At 38.3% G+C, this 20252-nt stretch overlaps 1 protein-coding gene across 2 annotated transcripts in view; it reads right to left on the bottom strand.

Moving 5' to 3' along the window:
* Positions 1 to 1237: 1237 nt before the first annotated feature.
* Positions 1238 to 20252, bottom strand: part of tasp1 (taspase, threonine aspartase, 1) — a 36328-nt gene continuing 17313 nt past the window's right edge. For both annotated transcript variants that reach the window (XM_062058484.1, XM_062058483.1), the window contains exons 12-14: positions 18458 to 18565; positions 17879 to 17952; positions 1238 to 2508 (exon numbers count right to left, since the gene is read on the bottom strand). In XM_062058484.1, the coding sequence (XP_061914468.1) occupies positions 2416 to 2508; positions 17879 to 17952; positions 18458 to 18565 (275 nt within the window). In that variant the 3' untranslated portion in view covers positions 1238 to 2415. The remainder of the gene's footprint in view (positions 2509 to 17878; positions 17953 to 18457; positions 18566 to 20252) is intronic.

Below are 20252 nucleotides of genomic sequence, written 5' to 3'. Positions count from 1 at the left end.
TAAACTTTTGTTTTTCTTTCAGTGTGAACAAAACAAAATCACACTATATATGTGTTGTCTGTCTAATTATAAATAATGCAGACGAGGCGTGTTGGCCGAGTTCTTGACACTTTCACAGCGTGCTTATAAACTCATTCTTAGCTGCCGGTGGCGACATGCAACAACATTTTTTGGGGATACCGCGCATGCTCGTCACTCCCGTCGCATGCTGGGTAGTGTAGTTGTTATATTCCCTAGCTCATAACATCACATCTTTTCCCCTATAAAGAAAGATTTTAACTCCATAAAGTGTATTTCTTTTTTTAGCTTTAACTTTTCATTTTTTAGCATTGTAACCACATTTGCAAACAACTTTTCTCTTCATAGAATGTTCTTTCAATAAAGAAATAAAGTGCAAAAATGTCAAAGCATCATAACAAACAGTTATGTCAAATAGCAGCAGAAGTGCACTTTTTGGAGAGCTGTATTATTTTAAGTTTTGTGCCCAATGGACTGATTTTATTTAACACTATATTATTATTTATACAGCTATAGTGATCACAGAGACAGGTTGTTTTTGTGTTACTGTATATATTTGTTTTTCTGAAAAATCCCACTTAATATACTTTAGGTAACAACAGTCAATATTTTTTTTTTAAGGGGTTAACAGTCAATATTTATTTATTTATTAGATTTTATTTTTTTCTTATATAATAAAAGTGAGCTTTTGTTAAACCAAATATTGTATGTTTTTTTCCATATACAACAACCTATCTGGACTCGATAAGAGAATCGATAAGGAATCGGTTCGATAAGAGGATTCGATAATAGGCTCGAACTTGATAATTTCTTATCAAACATCATCCCTACTTAGGGGTCACTTAAAACACTGAACCGGCAAAGCGTCAAAGCAGTACAACTAGAGGAGACGGGTTGTCTTGGTCTAGCTTCCTTCCTACCAGTCGGCCGGGAGGTGAGCTAGGCGACATTGCTGCACCGGGCCGTCTGTTGGGTTCATTTGCGGGAATAGAGGCTGACACGCAGGAGTGGAGACCCACAAGGGAGCCATAAGGACGTTGCCTTTGAGCAATCGCCTTCTACTGACATCACGGCAACAGCGTTGGCTGCAAAATCTAATACAATTTGTTACTTATAGCCAGACCTGTGTGTTTATTTCCGTACTTGACGGTTTCGACTACAACAGTTGCCTTCCTCAGAGGTTGTCATGTGATCTTCTTCAAAGTGGAGTTTCACCTGATCATTTTACGAGAATTATGCCTTTTATTTGCGAAAACTGCAATGGAAATGCAGCTCCAGTCGTAAATGTGTTAGCATATTAGCTCATGCTAACGAGGCTAGCGTCATTACCTTACGATAACATGTACTAATATGCATGAAAACACTCCTGCAGACATCACACATGGGAGAAGATTAGTAAGTATAAACTGTTTTATACTGTAAAACTTACCAACGTTGCTTAGACTGATGAATGAAGAATCCATGCTAAAAAAAGCACTACCCGTAAATGGAGGGACACCTGCAGTGAACAAAGTCGTCCATGGCGCCATAGCACAAACAATATAACACTTTTTTAGGTGTATTTGCTTGTTTTTTGTTAATTTCTTTTTACTCTTTTTATTATGGCGTTTATCGGAGAAAAATCAATAAATTAGCCGCATGGTCTTATAAGCCGCAGAATTCTAAGGGTAAGAAAAAAGTAGCATCTGATAGTCCGGAATTTACGGTAGTAGTAGTAGTAGCAACTTCCATGTTTATTTGCGTAATTCGGTCAATTTCCTTTATTATCACTTTATCAAACTGTGCATGCAAGTGACGTCGAGGCCACAATGGGGCCTGTGCGCGTTTATACTGGAGTCTGATAAAGATCACATTTTACTCGCCGTATATAACACTGCAAAAAATCAGTGTAAACGTAGTCTGTACGTCTCCTTATCTAAGAAGCATGTCATTCTTCATTGTACATTGAGACAATGACAATATGTGTATGAGACAACACCAAGTGAGTGTATTTATCACTTAGCACATGTTAAATGTCAGAGCCTACTTTTAAATATACAGTAAATGTCCTACAATGTGCATAATGCTGTATTTTACATTTGAAAAGCACTTAAGTTACATTTTGTACAGTCATCCTTTAAAGTTCAAAAATAGTTCCATCAGTGGAGCAATACAAAACAACACACCCTGTTTACCTTATTAGTTTACAGTAGCGTATCTACACTTAATAGGAAGAAAGCAACTGGGGAAAAGAGAGAAGTGGCGCAAAAAAGGCAACAGTGTCTCAAGTATAATCCAGCATATGGAAGTCCTGCAAGTGCGCAAACTACAAGTGAAACACCCAAGCATGTTGTGTTGTGTCACTAACACACGGGTGTATTGGAGTATTGCTTTAGAAGATGAAAATAGAAATAAGATTCACTCCGCCGTGGTCATCAGGCGACAAACACCTCCCTCGATGGCCAAGGATTGACCAGGAACGGTCCCAGGTGGTAATCTGGATATGTGTGTCTGGAAGCAGCACAGAAGATGACAACATGAGATACAATTTGAACATTTGATTTTACATTGAATGAAAGTTTTATGTATTAGTTCATGAATAGTTGCCTAATCATAATTAATTACCCATTTAGAAATTTAGTAAAATATTGCTCAAAAATCAAGGAAACTACAATTCAATCACATTTCTACTTCTTTCTGTGGCGGGCCATTACCAAAAAATTTGGACTGCCACAGCCTGTTAGCCCTCGCTCAGAAACCTCATATGTAATTGGTCTAAAATGACGTACAAAGGGATCCGAGACTAAGGTAAGAAACATTATCATGAAGACCTCTCAGTATGTGGGCAAACAAGTGGGGGTCCGAACAGCTCTTACTCATCACGTTATGTCAGTTAACCGGTTTCAAAATGAACATAGCTGGAAGCCTAACCATGTGCATAGACATTAACTTACACTGTTAGTTGTGTTAGCCAACAGACCAACAGGTGTGCTAACAGGTGGCGGTGTAGATAGAGCAGTTCTGCTCGTAAGTAATGAATGCACGTGTAGCTACAAGAACAAAGGCATTGATGCGATTGAATGACCCGTCCGTTACTTACACCTGAATTTAATCAAGCATCAGACATTGCAGACAGGTACTGTATATGTAGGCAATACATCTTGTAAGCTACATTACAAGATGCCTTGATGGCATTTGTAGGAGTTTGATTATTCTGGGAAGTGGGATTCAAGTGTGACCCTTAATCTTTTTTAGTAGGAAATGAATGTTCTACTACTGTAAAATTACGCAACACTAATAAAGAAATGAGTGATTTGAAAATTGTGAACAATGAGGCAAAAAAGTTAGAAGTCAAAATAAAACCGAATTTAAATTCACAACAGTGGTCCCACACTACATCGCACTTCAAATATCATTGCTTCTCTATGTTGTAGATTTTTTTTTAAACTTTTTATTTACAATTTTTTTACAGCACATTCAACATGTTTTTTGTCCTAAATTAGTTCTTAAATTAAGTTGTATTAATGTATTACAGTGGAGTATTTGTCTTAAGTTCGATTTAATCACCGCTACCAATTAACGATAATTACCAAGGAAAGAATGAAAACCAAACTGAAACTAAATTATTAGGTCAAGAGCAGACATAGAGGTAACTGGTGGGAAAAGGCTAGTTTGTCAACAGGGTGACATATGGTCCACTGGTTCACTGGTCAAAAGATCAACTCAATATTAGAAAAACAAGATGACAAGAAAAAGTGTAAAGCCTGATAAGTTAAGTTAATTACTTTCAGTAATGAACTTAGTTTTTTAATCAAATGTTCCCACTGTGAACATTTAAAACAGTCAAATGTTAATCAGACAAAATGCAGTTTGATGTCTTGCGCTCTCTAGTTCCATCTGCAGACAGCTGCTGCACATCGGTCCAGGCACAAATCAGCTTTGGTTTGATAAATTTGTTTGCCATTGGTAAATGTTTTTGATTTGAAACATTACATAATGTTTTATCTCCATTTGTCTGTTTGGACAGTTAAAATTACATTTGGACGAGTGGTTTATTTGTGGGTGGTTATGTGCGTAGTCCTAAAGGAATATGTACATTATATATATATATATATATATATATATATATATATATATATATATATATATACTGTATATATATATATATATAACTAATGTATCATAGAACTCAGTGAAACAGAATCAACAGGCCACTGAATTGGCTAGACATCACATCTCCAGTTGCAGAAGCATCCATCTCGAGAACATTCTTTTAGTGAAGGGCTGGACTAAGGCCCCAGGTACCCCGGGGCCAACTGTCATAGACTGGGACAACACCCAGGCGAGTCTACACACACATGGCAACACTCTCTGGGTTATTACGCCTCTGATACACAACCTTCAATATTCATCTTATTCCCTTCATCTTTTGGGGATGGGCTTTGAGAACAGCCATTTCAAATCTGTTTGAAGTGACGGTTCAAAGCTGAGTCCTAATCAACTTAAAGGCCTACTGAAACCCACTACTACCGACCACGCAGTCTGATGGTTTATATATCAATGATGAAATCTTAACATTGCAACACATGCCAATACGGCCGGGTTAACTTATAAAGTGACATTTAAAACTTCCCGGGAAATATCCGGCTGAAACGTTGCGGTATGATGACGTATGCGCGTTACGAAGTCAGAGTAACGGAAGTTATGGTACCCGTAGAATCCTATACGAAAAGCTCTGTTTTCATTTCATAATTCCACAGTATTCTGGACATCTTTTGCAATTTGTTTAATGAACAATGAAGGCTGCAAAGAAGACAGTTGTAGGTGGGATCGGTGTATTAGCAGCGGACTACAGCAACACAACCAGGAGGACTTTGTTGGAGCGCTAGCCGCGCTAGCCGCCGACCTCACCTTGACTTCCTACGTCTCCGGGCCACCAAACGCATTGGGTGAAGTCCTTCGTCCTTCTGCCGATCGCTGGAACGCAGGTGAGCACGGGTGTTGATGAGTAGATGAGGGCTGGCTGGCGTAGGTGGAGAGCTAATGTTTTTAGCATAGCTCTGTGAGGTCCCGTTGCTAAGTTGCTAAGTTAGCTTCAATGGCGTCGTTAGCACAGCATTGTTAACCTTCGCCAGCCTGGAAAGCATTAACCGTGTATTTACATGTCCACGGTTTAATAGTATTGTTGATTTTCTATCTATCCTTCCAGTCAGGGGTTTATTTTTTTGTTTCTATATGCAGTTAAAGCACGATGCTATCACGTTAGCTCGTAGCTAAAGCATTTCGCCGATGTATTGTCGTGGAGATAAAAGGCACTGAATGTCCATTTTGCGTTCTCGACTCTCATTTTCAAGAGGATATAGTATCCGAGGTGGTTTAAAATACAAATCCGTGATCCACAAAAAAAAAAGGAGAGTGTGGAATCCAATGAGCCAGCTTGTACCTAAGTTACGGTCAGAGCGAAAAAAGATACGTCCATCACTGTCTCTCAAGTCCTTCACTGTAACATTCCTCATCTACGAATCTTTCATCCTCGCTCAAATTAATGGGGTAATCATCACTTTCTCGGTCCGAATCTCTCTCGCTCCATTGTAAACAATGGGGAATTGTGAGGAATCCTAGCTCCTGTGACGTCACGCTACTTCCGGTACAGGCAAGGCTTTTTTTTATCAGCGAGCAAAAGTTGCGAACTTTATCGTCGATTTTCTCTACTAAATCCTTTCAGCAAAAATATGGCAATATCGCGAAATGATCAAGTATGACACATAGAATGGATCTGCTATTCTCGTTTAAATAAAAAAAATTCATTTCAGTAGGCCTTTAAGGTGCTTGTATGGTAGAAGCGAATCGTGCAATGTTTTTTGTTTTTTAGATATATAACTCACTTTAATACAAATATAAATGTACACTATCAACTAAAAGTTGCAGCATTGCACAGTGTAAGAGTCTAAACGCTGTAGGATAAAACCAATATGAAACCCTTGTATCACATTTTCAGACTTTCAATTTTGTTGCGACCTGACACAATATCCATAGTGACTGGTTAGGTAAGATCCAGCCAGTGAATAAGCACACCACAATGCTGACACAATGTTGCTGGTTGCTAACCTCTACTTATGTGGTCAGAGCAGGAGGATGAGTACGTATTTATAGTCACTAAATAAGTCTGCCATAGTCGTAAGTGTAAACACCTAACGTAACGGCGGAATGTGTCAGAAAAGTTACCATTACAACTAAAATCACAACCTATTTGTATATGGTCTATTAAAAGAGTAAAATACAGTACACATTACCAACGTGTTGCATTAATGAATGCATCAGAGGAATTGAAGACCAGAAAATAAATTACACACTAGCAATTAAAGTTAACTGCAAAAAGGAACATCTACAAACAAACAGGATGCTTGCCATCAAATTGTCACTCAGTGAAGCAACCACATGAGAAGACAAGGGCCAGGTCAAAATATTACGGTACATAAAAAAACATAGTAGTTCTGAATTTGTGAGTGAAAAACAACTTCATAAATGCTTTCAGAGGCGAGCAAAGCCACACGCTAACTGCATAGAATACTGCAAAAGACACTTTTAGCTTTCCAGCTATGTCAGTTTGTGTTGTGGCTTTCACATTCTTTGTTTAAATCATGTGCTTTTTATTATCCACACAAAATGGATAACAAAAACAAAATGTGTAAGAATGAAATACATTTGTCACATCAAAAAAGTAGACAATATCAAAGGGGCTTACATTGCATGCCATCCTATTTTATCTGGCCCTAGATTACACAGTGAAAGTGTTAACGTCCTCATGATGGCCAGGAAAAGAGGAACAGGGGCCTCATGTATTAAGCTGGCCTACGCACAAAAACCTGCCGTATGCCCTTTTTCAAGGCAAAGTTGTGATATGTCATGAGCAGAATCAACGTAGAAATGTGCGACGCACATTTCTACAGGCCGTAAATACTTTGGAGACACACAGAGGTGGTCGTTCGGGCTTTGCCAGCATCTGATTTCAACAATGTAAAAAGATTAAGTTAGGTACACTTTTTTGCCTATGCATTTAATGCTTCATAATTATATTAATATTTGTGAGGACGTCTATTAATTTAGGCGACCATTTTGCCACCTATCGCTGTCACAATGTTTTCCTGTGACTAAAGCACAGCCGGTCGGGTGTTGGACAGCAGCAGCCCGCAGCGACACACTGGCACCGGAGAGTGAACGACAGAAGAGCGCTCACTCTGTTCAGTTAATTCTACTGTTAAATAAATGCACTCAGCTGCTGAGAGCGATGACAAGAGTGAGACCTCGTTCCCCCTGTTTGCCTAAGAAAACAAACACACAGACATAGCAGTTTATGGAATCCGGCAAAGTATTTTGACTTCATTTTCATTTATTGCTCGATTGATTGCCTTATTGACTATCGGCACAGGCCTCGTCACCATTGTAACTTTTTCCAAGGAGCAAGTGGTGTTTGTTTTAAGCGTACTGGCTTCCTCCACTGCAGTGCACACAAATGTGCTGTTTTATAAACACTTTTGATTGCAGGGTTTCTACAGGTATCAGCAAATCTACTTTAATGCTTTTTAATGTCATTTTTAATGCCACTTAAAAAAAATGTTTAATGCCCATGCATATGGTTATTATATGGATAGTCAAAACCTTACAATTGTCTGTAAACAGACACATTAACTGTTATTTATTGAATTAAAATTGGCTCACAAGATTGTTTCATCTGAGAATTTATTGTTATTGATTTATTTTTCTGTAGTAGCATTCAGTGTTCTGACTTTGTGCACAGGCCGTAGACAAGTGCCAATTAAAAGGTTCCGTCTGTCAATCATCACACTGTACCTTCAATCAAAATTATTATAGAGGAATTGCACTTCCATCCATCCATTTTCTACCGCTTGTCCCTTTTGGGGTCGCTGGAGTCTATCTCAGCTACAACCGGGCGGAATGCGGGGTACACCTGCACTTAAATAAACATTCAATTCTGAATTAGTTGTTTAATATAATATAACCCAAAGTCATTATTCAAATTGTATCTCTTTAAAACATATGTTAAAAATCTTCTGAAAATATGCCTTATAATAGCCACAAACTGGAGGATGTTTTTTTAATCAGGATACAATTTTCAAAAAAATAGTTAAAAGGTCTTATGGAATAATAAATTAACACCATATTAGGAATGCAAATGATGCATGTCTATGAACGTTATTATTCATCCAGCTCATTGTCATCTCAGGGCATTCAATCAATCGCAACTGGACTGTTTGGTTTGTCTTAGAAGACGTTTCGCCGCTCATCCGAGTAAGCTTCTTCAGTTCGTGCTCATATACTTAGATTGGTCAGATCTAGTCCAGCGGCTGGTGCCAAAACCCCAAACTGTCAAAGCCAATGATAGCCGTTGAAGCGTAATTTCCCCTCGTTAGCATTGAGGTATTGTGTGGCAGAACGATCCATGTGGATCGACTACTACCAGCCCAAAATAGTCTGAATCCCCCACGCAAGCATTCTATACACCTGTAAACAAATGGCACAAAAAGCATTCTGGTCACCTTCTGTGACCAGAATGTTTCTAACTCCTGTTCTTTGTTGGAGGCTAAATTGCAGAGTATTTTAGGGATGGCAGAAAGGACAGTGTTGTATGTGGGAGACCGGTGGTTTCGCGCAAATGATGCATGTGTTCAGTAATGGATGATTGAAACATTTTAGAAAAAGACATGTCATGGAATATTTGAATAAATGCTAATAAGCACTTGATACATAAAAAATAAGCTGAGTCAATTTAACATCTTGAATAGATTGCATTTTACACCCTTACAGTTGTTTAAAATTGGTATATTAGACAGCAAGTTAAGTATAACTATTATTCATTTATTGTGGGAATGTCAGTGTCACACCTGGGTGAAGTCTTGTCTGGGTTTCGTCTGGTTTTATGTTGTCTTGTCATTTCCTGTTTTATTTTGAAAGGTTAACTCTCCCTCTCATTTCAGATCACTTGCCTTTCCTCCTGTTTCACTGGTCTGATGTCTCTCCTGATTGCCTGATTGTGCCCACCTGTGTCACCCTCCCTCATGTGTATAAATGTCTCGCCCTCCTCTTGTCCTGTGCCAGAGTATATCGTCTTGTCACGTACCGCCAGCCTTCGTCCACAGTCTTGAACCAAGTTGATAAGTATTGCCTCGCCTTATTTATTGATTTCTTTGTTCCCTCTGAGAAAGAGTGATTTTCATTTGTTAAAGTTTTTTGGCCAAGATTTTTGTGCTAATTTCATAGTGTCTCGCCTTCCTTTTTTCCTCCTCTTGGAGCGCTTTACTTTGTAGTTCTCTCAGCTCTTTGTAGCATACTTTCTATTTATAGCTTCTTGTCTCCTCCTCTGCATGAGTGATTTACCTTTTTTGTAGCTAATCCTAGATTGTTGTTATTTTGTTATTAGATCCGTGTAGATTTTTGCTATTGCCTTTTTCCTCCCTATGGAATGATTTTCCGTTTATTGCTTTATGCCCTATGCTAAATATCTTTTGTTACTCTAATATATCAAAGATAGATTTTGTAGCCATTTTGTTTTAAACACTCTGTCCAAAAAGATTTCAAAGAAAACTGTTGAAATAAAGCCTGTGTCAATCGTCCCCCTTCTGCACCTGAGTCCTCATTCTCGCCAAGGCCTAGCAGTCAGAAAATAATAGTTGTGGTCTGTTATGAGAATTTCCTTGGTTGTCCATCAGAGGCGCCTGTGTCAAATAGTTGCTAATTAGTTAGCCAAGTTATCGCTTGCTTGTTGAGCGGAGACAACTGAAATAAATGAGTCGTGTATGAAACAAGCTCAGCTTCCTCATTTACATGACATAATGTCAGAGTTTCCGCTATGGCGGCAGCGTTTTTCTCGCCTCCTCTTGTATCCAGTCTGAAAGCCAGAGCCGAAAAAAATAAATACACAGACAGATGTAGCAATTTATCGATGACCGTTACGTTTTGAAGTGAATTTTCATTCATCGTTTCAGGTCTTACAATTTTATTACATTTTTTAATGCCTCTGGATATCGCATTTAATGCTTTTTAATGCCATTAAATGTTTTGCAAAATCTGTTTAATTTTAATGCTTTTAATTCCCCACGGAAACCCTGAAATGGTCAGCAGGCAAAAAGGCGAGGCTCAACAATTCTGATTGGCAAACATGTCTGTCACTCAAATGCCGATGACAGCAGAGGGAAAAAAGACTCAGCCTCTTGCACTAATTAACATCTTGATGGCGATTTGATATCGATTAATCGTGCAACCCTATTACCCACCAAGGTTTCTTCAAAAACCTTTGATCACATCGTCATCGAACACCTGTCCAACATCATGAGCATACTTTATGAAGCTGTATGTATCATTAGGAGTATTTGACAGGCAGAACATTTTTAAATCTCCCTTTTCTTGACTTAAGATTGTTGAGGAAACAGATGCCCCTCACTTTGGCGTTAATTCAGTAGAGAATGTGTTGGCAGTGTTTAAAGGCCCAGCCGAGACCAAAAGCTCAAGTTTTGTTTTGCGCCCATAATGTTGGCTTGAAGGACTGAACAGCCAGCTGCTCTGGTATGCAGATGGTGAAAGAAACAGATGCATGCAAGTTTTGCAGCCACTCTCCTTCAACTTGTTGCTCTATTAGTGTTTAACGGCACATTGGGTTTCTGGGGCAGTTAAGTTAATTGTTGTTGAATGGAAATGATGGGAATTATCTTATCATGCAAATGTAATGAATCTATCATCTATGCTACAACTCCAACTATGCATGATTCTAATACACAATTAACCAGCCATTTGGAAATGTTAGATTCTTCCACTTAATATATATAGTGTATTTTGTAGTTTGAAGAAATGTTTTGATACTCTGAATGCAGGTAAAGTCTGAGTGGGGGGGCGTATCACGACAGATTTACCATGAGACATAAAGAAAGTGAGGAGGGGTGGGTCGGTGCTCAGCAGGACAGAGCACAAAACGCTTTGAAATCTGAGCCAAAGTTGAGCAACAGTGGCCTCTCTTCATTCAGTGTGACAGAGATGTATTAGCCAAACAAATCAGTGTGTGAGCAATACTCAATGCCATGAAGCTACAATATTACTACAATGTTGTTGGAAAAGCTCTTAAATTAAATCACACTAAGTTTACTTAAAATTTTTCTTGAAAGCCAAAATGTTATTGAAATGCAAATAAGTACTTAAAACGCTTCACAAACCAACAATGAATGCACCGAGCAGACTAAAACAAACATGCAGCTTGGGAAAAAAGCTTCAAATGAGCATTTGCATTCTAAGTTAAGCATTAACCAGGTGGACCCTCAATCAAATGCACAATTAATGAGTTGTGACCCTGACTCAACAAGGAGCCTCCTCTGCACTCTCACTTTATTGTAAATAATTATTTTCACATCCCTATCAAACTCTATTCAAAACTTGCTGTCAGTGACAAGAAATATGTGTTACTCATGTAGCAGACAAACTGTTTGAGTATACCAACAGGTTTCTAAGATGAATGCACTGCAAGACATAGTGGTAATTCCAAGGGATGTGTGTATTTCCTTTGCTGCTCTGTGTATTTGCTGCTCCTCAGCCTTGGATGTGTCTTCGTGCTTCTATAGAGGAGCTTGAACAGAACATCTGGAAATATCAAACTGCTGCCAAATGTCTGCCATTGAGAGGACTCACTGTTACTTTGTATAATGTTGCTATGGTAACACTTTGTATGTTTTTAGATGTTTAGGTGAGTGTTGTCTGCTGTATGGCTTTCCCCAACATAATTTCATACTGCACAGACTTTTCTTTTTTGAGTACAACCTATGGTTTTGTTAAGTATCGTTATCGGTTTGGTATGACCTTACAAATTACACAGTACCCATCACGAGGACCGGGTATCATGGCGAATTTCCTAAATCGATTAGATTTTGATTCAAAAGGTTCTAAATTGATTAATCACGATTCAAATTTTATTGTCACTTATATACTGAAACTGTCTGAACTCTGTTACAAAGTACACTTAATTTTTTCTTTTCACCATAAACATGTTTTAAAGGCGCTAACTTTCCAATTTATTTTAAGCGCTATATCCGGCTTTCTTATGTCTTCTAGTGTTATGATTTGTCACACCAGGTTAGAGTCTGTGTTTGTGTTAAGTATTATTCCTCTTAGTTTAGTGGCTTGTTATGTTTTCAATGCTCGTTTGCGCCCTTGTTTACGTTTTCTTGTTGCTAGGTGGCTGATTAGCCGCACCTGCTTTCTGTTATTGATTAGCGTCCTCAACTGTTTCTGCTCCTAATATAATCTGGTGTTTTCCCCGTTTTTTAGTTGCTGGTCCATTATTCGCTGGTCCATTATTCGCTGTTCGCTACAGACGTTTGTTTGTTGGTTTTGTTGTTAGTTTCACGCTACGTACATTTTCTTACTCTTATCTTAAACGCTAAACTAGCACCCAGTTTATAATATTGTTGCCTTGTGTATTGAAGTAAAGAATAATCTCAACTGCACAGTGCCTGAGGTCCTCCGCATATTTCGAATCGCAAACACTTCACAACATGCCAGTTTATGACATCTAGGATGTAAAGAAGTAACAAGGTACGCATGTAACACGAACACGCACATTAGCTTTGGGTGTTGTTAGCAAATGATAGCGATTTGGATAGTTAGCGTACGCTGTCTTTGAATGTATATTCTATCATAACAAGATAACTGCAAATTCTATGTTGCTTCTCTTAGACTGGTTTTGTATGTGTGCAAAATAACACCAATCTGACATGCAGTTGATTGGCAACACTAAATTGCCCCTAGCGTGTGAATGTGAGCGTGAATGTTGTCTGTCTATCTGTGTTGGCCCTGCAATGAGGGCGACTTTTCCAGGGTGTACCCCGAGAGGGACAAGCGGTAAAAAAATGGATGGATAGGTGGAGCGGTAGAAAATGGAGGGAAAGATGGAGAATATCAAAGAAGAGATGGATCAGTATATATGACCGAATATCATCATTGAAGGGCTGCGCATCACTCTTCGATCGTATACATGAGCAGTTGACAACAGACGAGAACCAGATGAAATGGATGCTGCTACAACAGAGCAACAAGTGGTCAACTTTCTACAATCAAAGAAAATGTATGTCGATATTAACACCATCAACGTGTGCATCCCACTGAATGGAAGAAACACCACCCCCACCATGCCAGTCATTATTGTGAAGCTCGCCAACAGGAAATCCAAAATTGCATTGCTGAAAGAGAGAAAAAAACTGAGGGGTACAAATGTGTAATTGAACGAGAACCTTATTAAACACAATGCTGACATCGCCAAGAAGGCACGCGACTTAAGGAAGCAGGGTAAAATACAGGGAAACTGGAGCGCAAACTGCAAAATTTACTCCAAGCTCAATGAAGGTCCAGAAGCAAGAGTACTTGTCAAAGACATGAAGGACCTAGACAAATATTAAAGCGTACAACGCTTTGATAACGACAATGGAGTCTGACGGAAAACAAACATCTACATTCAATATCAACACTGCTATGTTAAAAAAAAACATTGAAGACCTAGATTTAGCAGCAAATCAATCTACACTCAGGGACATTCAAAAAGTAACAAAAGATTGCTGAACAAGAAAATATAGAACTAAAAAACCTTCTACAACATATATAATAAAAGTCTGGATGGAATTGGATAATTATATTGATCCAGATACAAATTTATTCTTCCACATCAGTAATAATTGTTTTTATTACACAGATGAACAATATGATAGCAACATTAAATCTGACAACAAACTGTCAAGTATTTATTTAAACTGTAGAGGCTTGTATGCAAACTACAACAACAGGCAGCATTTTTTTTTTTAATTGAATGATCCTTTCAAAGTGATCACTATCTCCGAAACATGGATCGATGATAGAAAAGGGAACAGATTTTCATCTGGAAGGATATGAACTAAATTACATCAACATTACCAACAAGAACAAATGAGTAGTAGTGATGGACGTGATGAAGAATCCGAACAACAATGTAGTAAAAATCATGTTATTTGCAATTAATATCTTAAAATGCATAACCATTTAAATATGTGATAAAAAACAAACAAAGATGTATTGATTATCTCTATGTATAGAACATCTAAGTCAAGTATTGAAATGTTTGAGGATCAAGGCAACCTTCACCAAAATCAGTAAAAATTTAATTTTCTTATGTGGAGACTGCAACATTAGACCCTAATAAGAAAAAGACCATTGATGCCTTCATATAAACAAAACAATGTATAGCATGAGTTTATATCCTACAATCTCAAGACCAGACAATGTATAGCATGAGTTTATATCCTACAATCTCAAGACCAAACAGAATCAAACCTTCGCCACACTTATTGGTAATATGTTTACCAATGATTTTGATAATACTACTAAAAGTTACAGTTAAAGTACCAATGATTGTCACACACACACTAGGTGTGGTGAAATTAACCTCTGCATTTGACCCATCCCATTGTTCACCCCCTGGGAGGTGAGGGGAGCAGTGAGTAGGGGTCTGCTAATAACTAACATCAGTGGTCATCTTCCAGTCTTCACACTTTATAACGGAAACTACAGGAAGAAGAACAAGAATAGAAAAAAAAACATTTTGAAGACGATGCACAGAGAAAAGTATGAATGCTTTTAAGAATCATCTGAGAGAACAAAATTGGGACAATGTGCACAGTGAACATGATGTAGACAAAGCATATGGTAATTTTTTTTATACTTTCATGATGCCTTGTGATCATTACATTTATCACATAAAGATCTATAGAGGCAGAAAATACGTACAATACGTATAAGAACAAGCTAGCCAGAATCTTATGAACATGCAGGAAAAAAAATTAGTCAATTATTAGACAGAAACAAAAACGAGACCAACACGGGGCATCCAAAATAGCATATTTAAAAATGGTGTTAAGAAGGATTACCGTAAATACTTCTCAGACGGAAATGTAAAAAATGACACTATGAACAAGGTAGTTGAAAGTTGTAATAACTACTTCGTAAATATTGGACCAAATCTGGAGGAAAACATTTTAGATCGCAGATCTTTGGAGGACTTGAAAGACACTATAGACAGAAATCCCAACTCAATGTTCCTCAGAGACGTGACAGAAGAGAAAATAATAAAAATTGTGAATACATGTAAATTGAAGACTTCAACTGATTGTAACGGAATTGATATGAAAATTATAAAAAAGGTTATAGAAGACATTTCAGAACCTTTTACGTACATCAGTAACCTATCATTTTAAACAGGCAAATTCCCAAACAAAATGAAAATAGCAAAAGTTGTATCGATTTATAAGTCTTAAGACAAACACCAGTGGAACACTTGCAGACAACCAATACGCATACATTACATAGCCAGCATCTCAACATCTATGGTATTAATCGAAATAACGGAAGAGATTACCAATGCAGTAGATGGTCAGCAGTGTGCAGCAGCAATGTTTATGGATCGAACAATAGCATTTGACACTATCATAATATCTTAATTAAAACATTCTAACAATGTGGTATCAGAGGGTTGATCCTGAACTGGGTAAGAAGATACTTAACTAACAGAAAGCAATATGTGAAACTAGGCAAACATACACCCACAGCGCTAAAAATATCTTGTGGCATACCCAGCGATCTATTCAAAGTTACAAAGAACTTAAAGTTAGCCCTATTTGCAAATTACACAACTATGCTTTGTTCAGGAGAAAACACAGAAGCTAATACAAATAATAATAGAAGAAATTAATCATTTAAATAGATGTTTCGCCAATAACAGGCCATCTTTGAATCTCAGTAAAACTAAAATAATGCACTTTGGTAACAGAAAGGAAAGTCAAACACAAATAGATAGAGCAGACATTGAAAGCGTATAAGAAACCACATTTTTGGGTGTAATAATAGATGTTAAAATGATGTGGAAATCTCATAAAAATACACAACATAAAGTGATAATGAATACAAATGTATTATATGTACTGGACCAAAATCACTCCATATTCTCTACTGCTTGCTAATGTTACCATATCTGAGTTCCATCCATCCATTTTCTACCGTTTGTCCCTTTTGGGGTAACGGCGGGTGCTGGAGCCTTTTTCAGCTACAATCGGGCGGTAGGCGGGGTACAACCTGGACAAGTCGCCACCTCATCACAGGGCCAACACAGATAGACAGACAACATTCACACTCACATTCACACTAGGGCCAATTTAGTGTTGCCAATCAACCTATCCCCAGGTGCATGTCTTTGGAGGTGGGAGGAAGCCGGAGTACCCGGAGGGAACCCAGGCAGTCACGAGGAGAACATGAGTTATTGTGTAGAAATATGGGAAAACAAATACAAAAGTATGCTTCATTCACTTACGGTGTTAAAAAAAAAAGATCAGTTAGAATAATACATAACGTTGGCTATCTAGAACATTCAAACCCTTGATTTATTGAATAAAACAACTATAACCTGCTACCCATGAATGTAGAACATTTCTTCTCCATAAAAGAGGAAAAATATAACCATAGAAATAAATGTAATTTAAAACATTTGTACACACGTACAACATGCAGGACCTTTAGCCTATCAGTATGTGGAAATAAATTATGGACAGGATTAAGCAAAGAGGTCAAACAATGTACTAATATGACCCACTTTAAAAAAAAATGTCAAACTAAAGTGTTCACAAAATACAAAAAATAAGAATCCTGATAAGAATCCTGATATCTTAAAAGCTTATTATAAATGGAGATAATCTTATTTATCTCATATCGTGAGTCATACATTACTTAACTATTTATTTGAGAACTTCATTTATTGTTATTTATGTATTTAATAATGATTTATTTAGTCATTTGTCTAGTTATTTATCTACTAATTTATTTATTAAATGTTGTGTTACAGAATGAGTAATAACAAATGTCTTAAGTAATTGCTATGATACGAAAAGGGGGATGAAATAAGCTGTGCTTCTTCCTACTCCTTTTCAGACATGCTGTAATGTAAAACTGTAAATATGTGATAAATATTGTAATTGTATGCATGTTCGGAATAAATCATTGACATTTCCTGAACATTTTCATCCATAACTTTGTGAGGTATGATGCTAACCTCTTTGGCGGAGGTAAAAAAGTTGGTGTACTTAAGCGCTACCTTCGTCTCGAGTGTTTCTAAGGCGACACAGAGCGGGTCGTAGCGCACCGCTGCGGAAGAAAAGCATCCGGTGCGAGTGCGGACATTGCACACTATGGGAAACATGAGAAGCTACTTAAAAAATCATCACCCGGAAAATATATTTAAAGCCAATGAAGTTGAACAGAATTTTTTTTAGGTATTTTCATTATTAAAAATTACATTTTCAGAGAAACAGCATTATCCAAAATGATAAAAAAAAATGTCACAAGTATTACCACCCAATTTTTCGCGGGCCATGAATATTCAGTAATAGAGTCCATTGCAACTTTAGTTGGTGTTGAACATTGTTATACATCTGTTACACCAAATATTTACATTGCCATTTTAAAAACACTCCACTTCAAGTTGTTTTTTTTGTACTTGCTTTGAACAGTGTATGTTCCCGCACAATTCTTTGCATTTGAAAATACATATTCGTACTAATAAATATGATAAGAACATTTGAGCATTATGTTTGTGTTCAATTACAGTAAGTGTGTTTATCCTAAACATTCCTGCCACTTCATTTTACACACTATTCCATTTTTTCTTCTTTTTTTGACAATTCCACAATAATATGGTACCATGGCCTCAATCAATACTGTGACAATATCAAACCAAGAGACTTTGATATTGTTACATACCGAGAACAGAGGGACTAAATTTCTTGTCAAGACAATTTAATTTAGAGCTCACCTTTGCTTTGCTATCTTGGGCCGACATGTAGCCAATACACATGCTTTCTGTGGTGTGACTCCAATGAAACTCCACTGTAAAGACACAGATTAAAACATTAAAAAAAAAGAATAAAAAGATTGATACATGTTGATCTATAAAGACTCACATGGTTGATCAGACAATGACAAATACTTCCAAATGTCAAGCGACATTTACCAAACTAAGTTTATAGTACAACCAAGTATGCCAACTGATGCAAAAGAGAAAAGCTTTTTTAGAAGCTCCAGGTACAGAAACTGGATCTACAAAGACAATCAGCCAAAATAGGGCATATTCCGAGGGCCTCTGCTTGTCTGAAGATTAGCAGATGATTCCATAGTGGGAGGTCTACGTGAGATCTGAGATGAAGGGTGTGAAACTGGAGCCTGATTGTGCAAGTCAAAACATGGACCACCCGTCAAGAAAGCCATAGTGACCCACCGCACCTTTTGTCCAAATTATACAAAGATATATTTTGAAATATTAACAGCAATATCTTTGTCTAACCTTAGCTTTTGTGGCAAAATGTGGTCGGAAATTAAATGTTTCATGTCTCACCTAGTGCACCCTGAATATTTGAAGATGGCTGAGGTTCCACACATCTGCAGCACCGCAAGACAATTACTCCACCCAAAACTCGATCTTCACTGGCCAAAAAAGGTGAGCCTTGAGGGAGAAATACATTTATTAAACTAAGGGAACAAATTGACAAAATGACACATTTTACCTTCAAAGACATTCTTCACAAAACTAACTGAGGCATAGACTAATATACCCAGAACCCACATTGAGCGGTGAATCATAGGTACATGTCACCGCCATATTGGATGTGGCAAGAGCGAATGGAGAACATGCCTCATTCATGTGCTGCATGGAATTGAACGATTACTGATTAAAATTTGCGTAATTACGATTTTAGGTATTTGATGCCCACTTGTTTCCCACATATATTAGTGTGTGTGTGTGAATGGGTGAATAAAAGGCATTAACTAAAATAATTTGTAAAAATGCACATAATGAAGACCAGTCAAGTTTCTTGCATTACTGTAATTTAGAGGGCGGTTGTGCAACATCCAATATGGTGGACACTCTAGACTTATCACAACATGTATAGGTCTATTCTGCAAAGTGTAATTAAATGCACAATGATATTTAATCTTGAAAGGCCAATGCTCGTTAATAGCAGAACAGCAAATTATGTAACGCCTTAATGTTTACCCATACATTTTTGGATTTGTAAATTATTTAATTAAAGATGTCTTTCAGCGGTCCAGTATATCATGAAAAACACTTTTAAAAGCTGATTTAAAGAAAAACAGGGATGTTGTCTAAGTCAGAGGCAATTACTTAACAAAAAACATTTTTGGATTTATGGAGCATTGTTTAAAATGACTCCTCTCTGAGCTGCCACCTTATTGTGGTAGAGGAGCTATGTTGTCCGGGGGCTTCTATGCCCCCTGGTAGGGTCTCCCAAGACAAACAGGTCCTAGGTGAGGGATCAGACAAAGAGCAGGTCGAAGACTTCTATGGAAATACAACAACCGAGACTCAGTTTTCCCTCGCCCGTACGTGGTTCACCGGGGCCCCCCTCTGGAGCCAGGCCCAGAGTTGGGGAACGATGGCGAGCGCCTGGTGGCCGGACCTGTCCCTATGGGGCCCGGCCGAGCACAGCCCGAAGAGGCAACGTGGGTCCCCCCTCCAATGGGCTCACCACTCATGGGAGGGGCCATAGAGGTCGGGTGCAATGTGAGCTGGGCGGCAGCTGAAGGCAGGACACTTAGCGGTCCGATCCTTCGGCTACATAAGATAGCTCTTGGGACGTGGAAAGTCACCTCGCTGGGGGGGAATGAGCCTGAGCTAGTTCGCGAGGTAGAGAAGTTCCGGCCGGATATAGTCGGACTCACTTCGACGCACAGCAAGGGCTCTGGAACCAGTTCTCTCAAGAAGGGCTGGACTCTCTTACACACTGGCGTTGCACATAGTGAGAGGCAACGGGCTGGGGTAGCAATTCTTGTTTCCCCCGGTTCAAAGCCTGCACGTTGGAGTTCAACCCAGTGGACGAGAGGGTAGCTTCCCCCTGCCTTCGGGTGGGGGGGACGGGTCCTGACTGTTGTTTGTGCTTACGCACCAAACAGCAGTTCAGAGTACCCACCCTTTCTGGATACACTTGAGGGAGTACTGGAAAGTGCTCCCCCGGGTGATTCCCTTGTCCTACTGGGGGACTTCAACGCTCATGTTGGCAACGACAGTGAAACCTGGAAAGACGTGATTAGAAAGAATGGCCGCCCGGATCTGTACCCGAGTGTTTTTTTATTGGACTTTTGTGCTCGTCACAGATTGTCCATAACAAACA

The sequence above is a fragment of the Entelurus aequoreus genome, linkage group LG09 (assembly GCF_033978785.1).
Source record: "Entelurus aequoreus isolate RoL-2023_Sb linkage group LG09, RoL_Eaeq_v1.1, whole genome shotgun sequence".
Lineage (NCBI taxonomy): Eukaryota > Metazoa > Chordata > Actinopteri > Syngnathiformes > Syngnathidae > Entelurus > Entelurus aequoreus.
The sequence above is the reverse complement of the archived record's forward strand: the minus strand, read 5'-3'. Positions and strand labels throughout refer to the sequence as shown.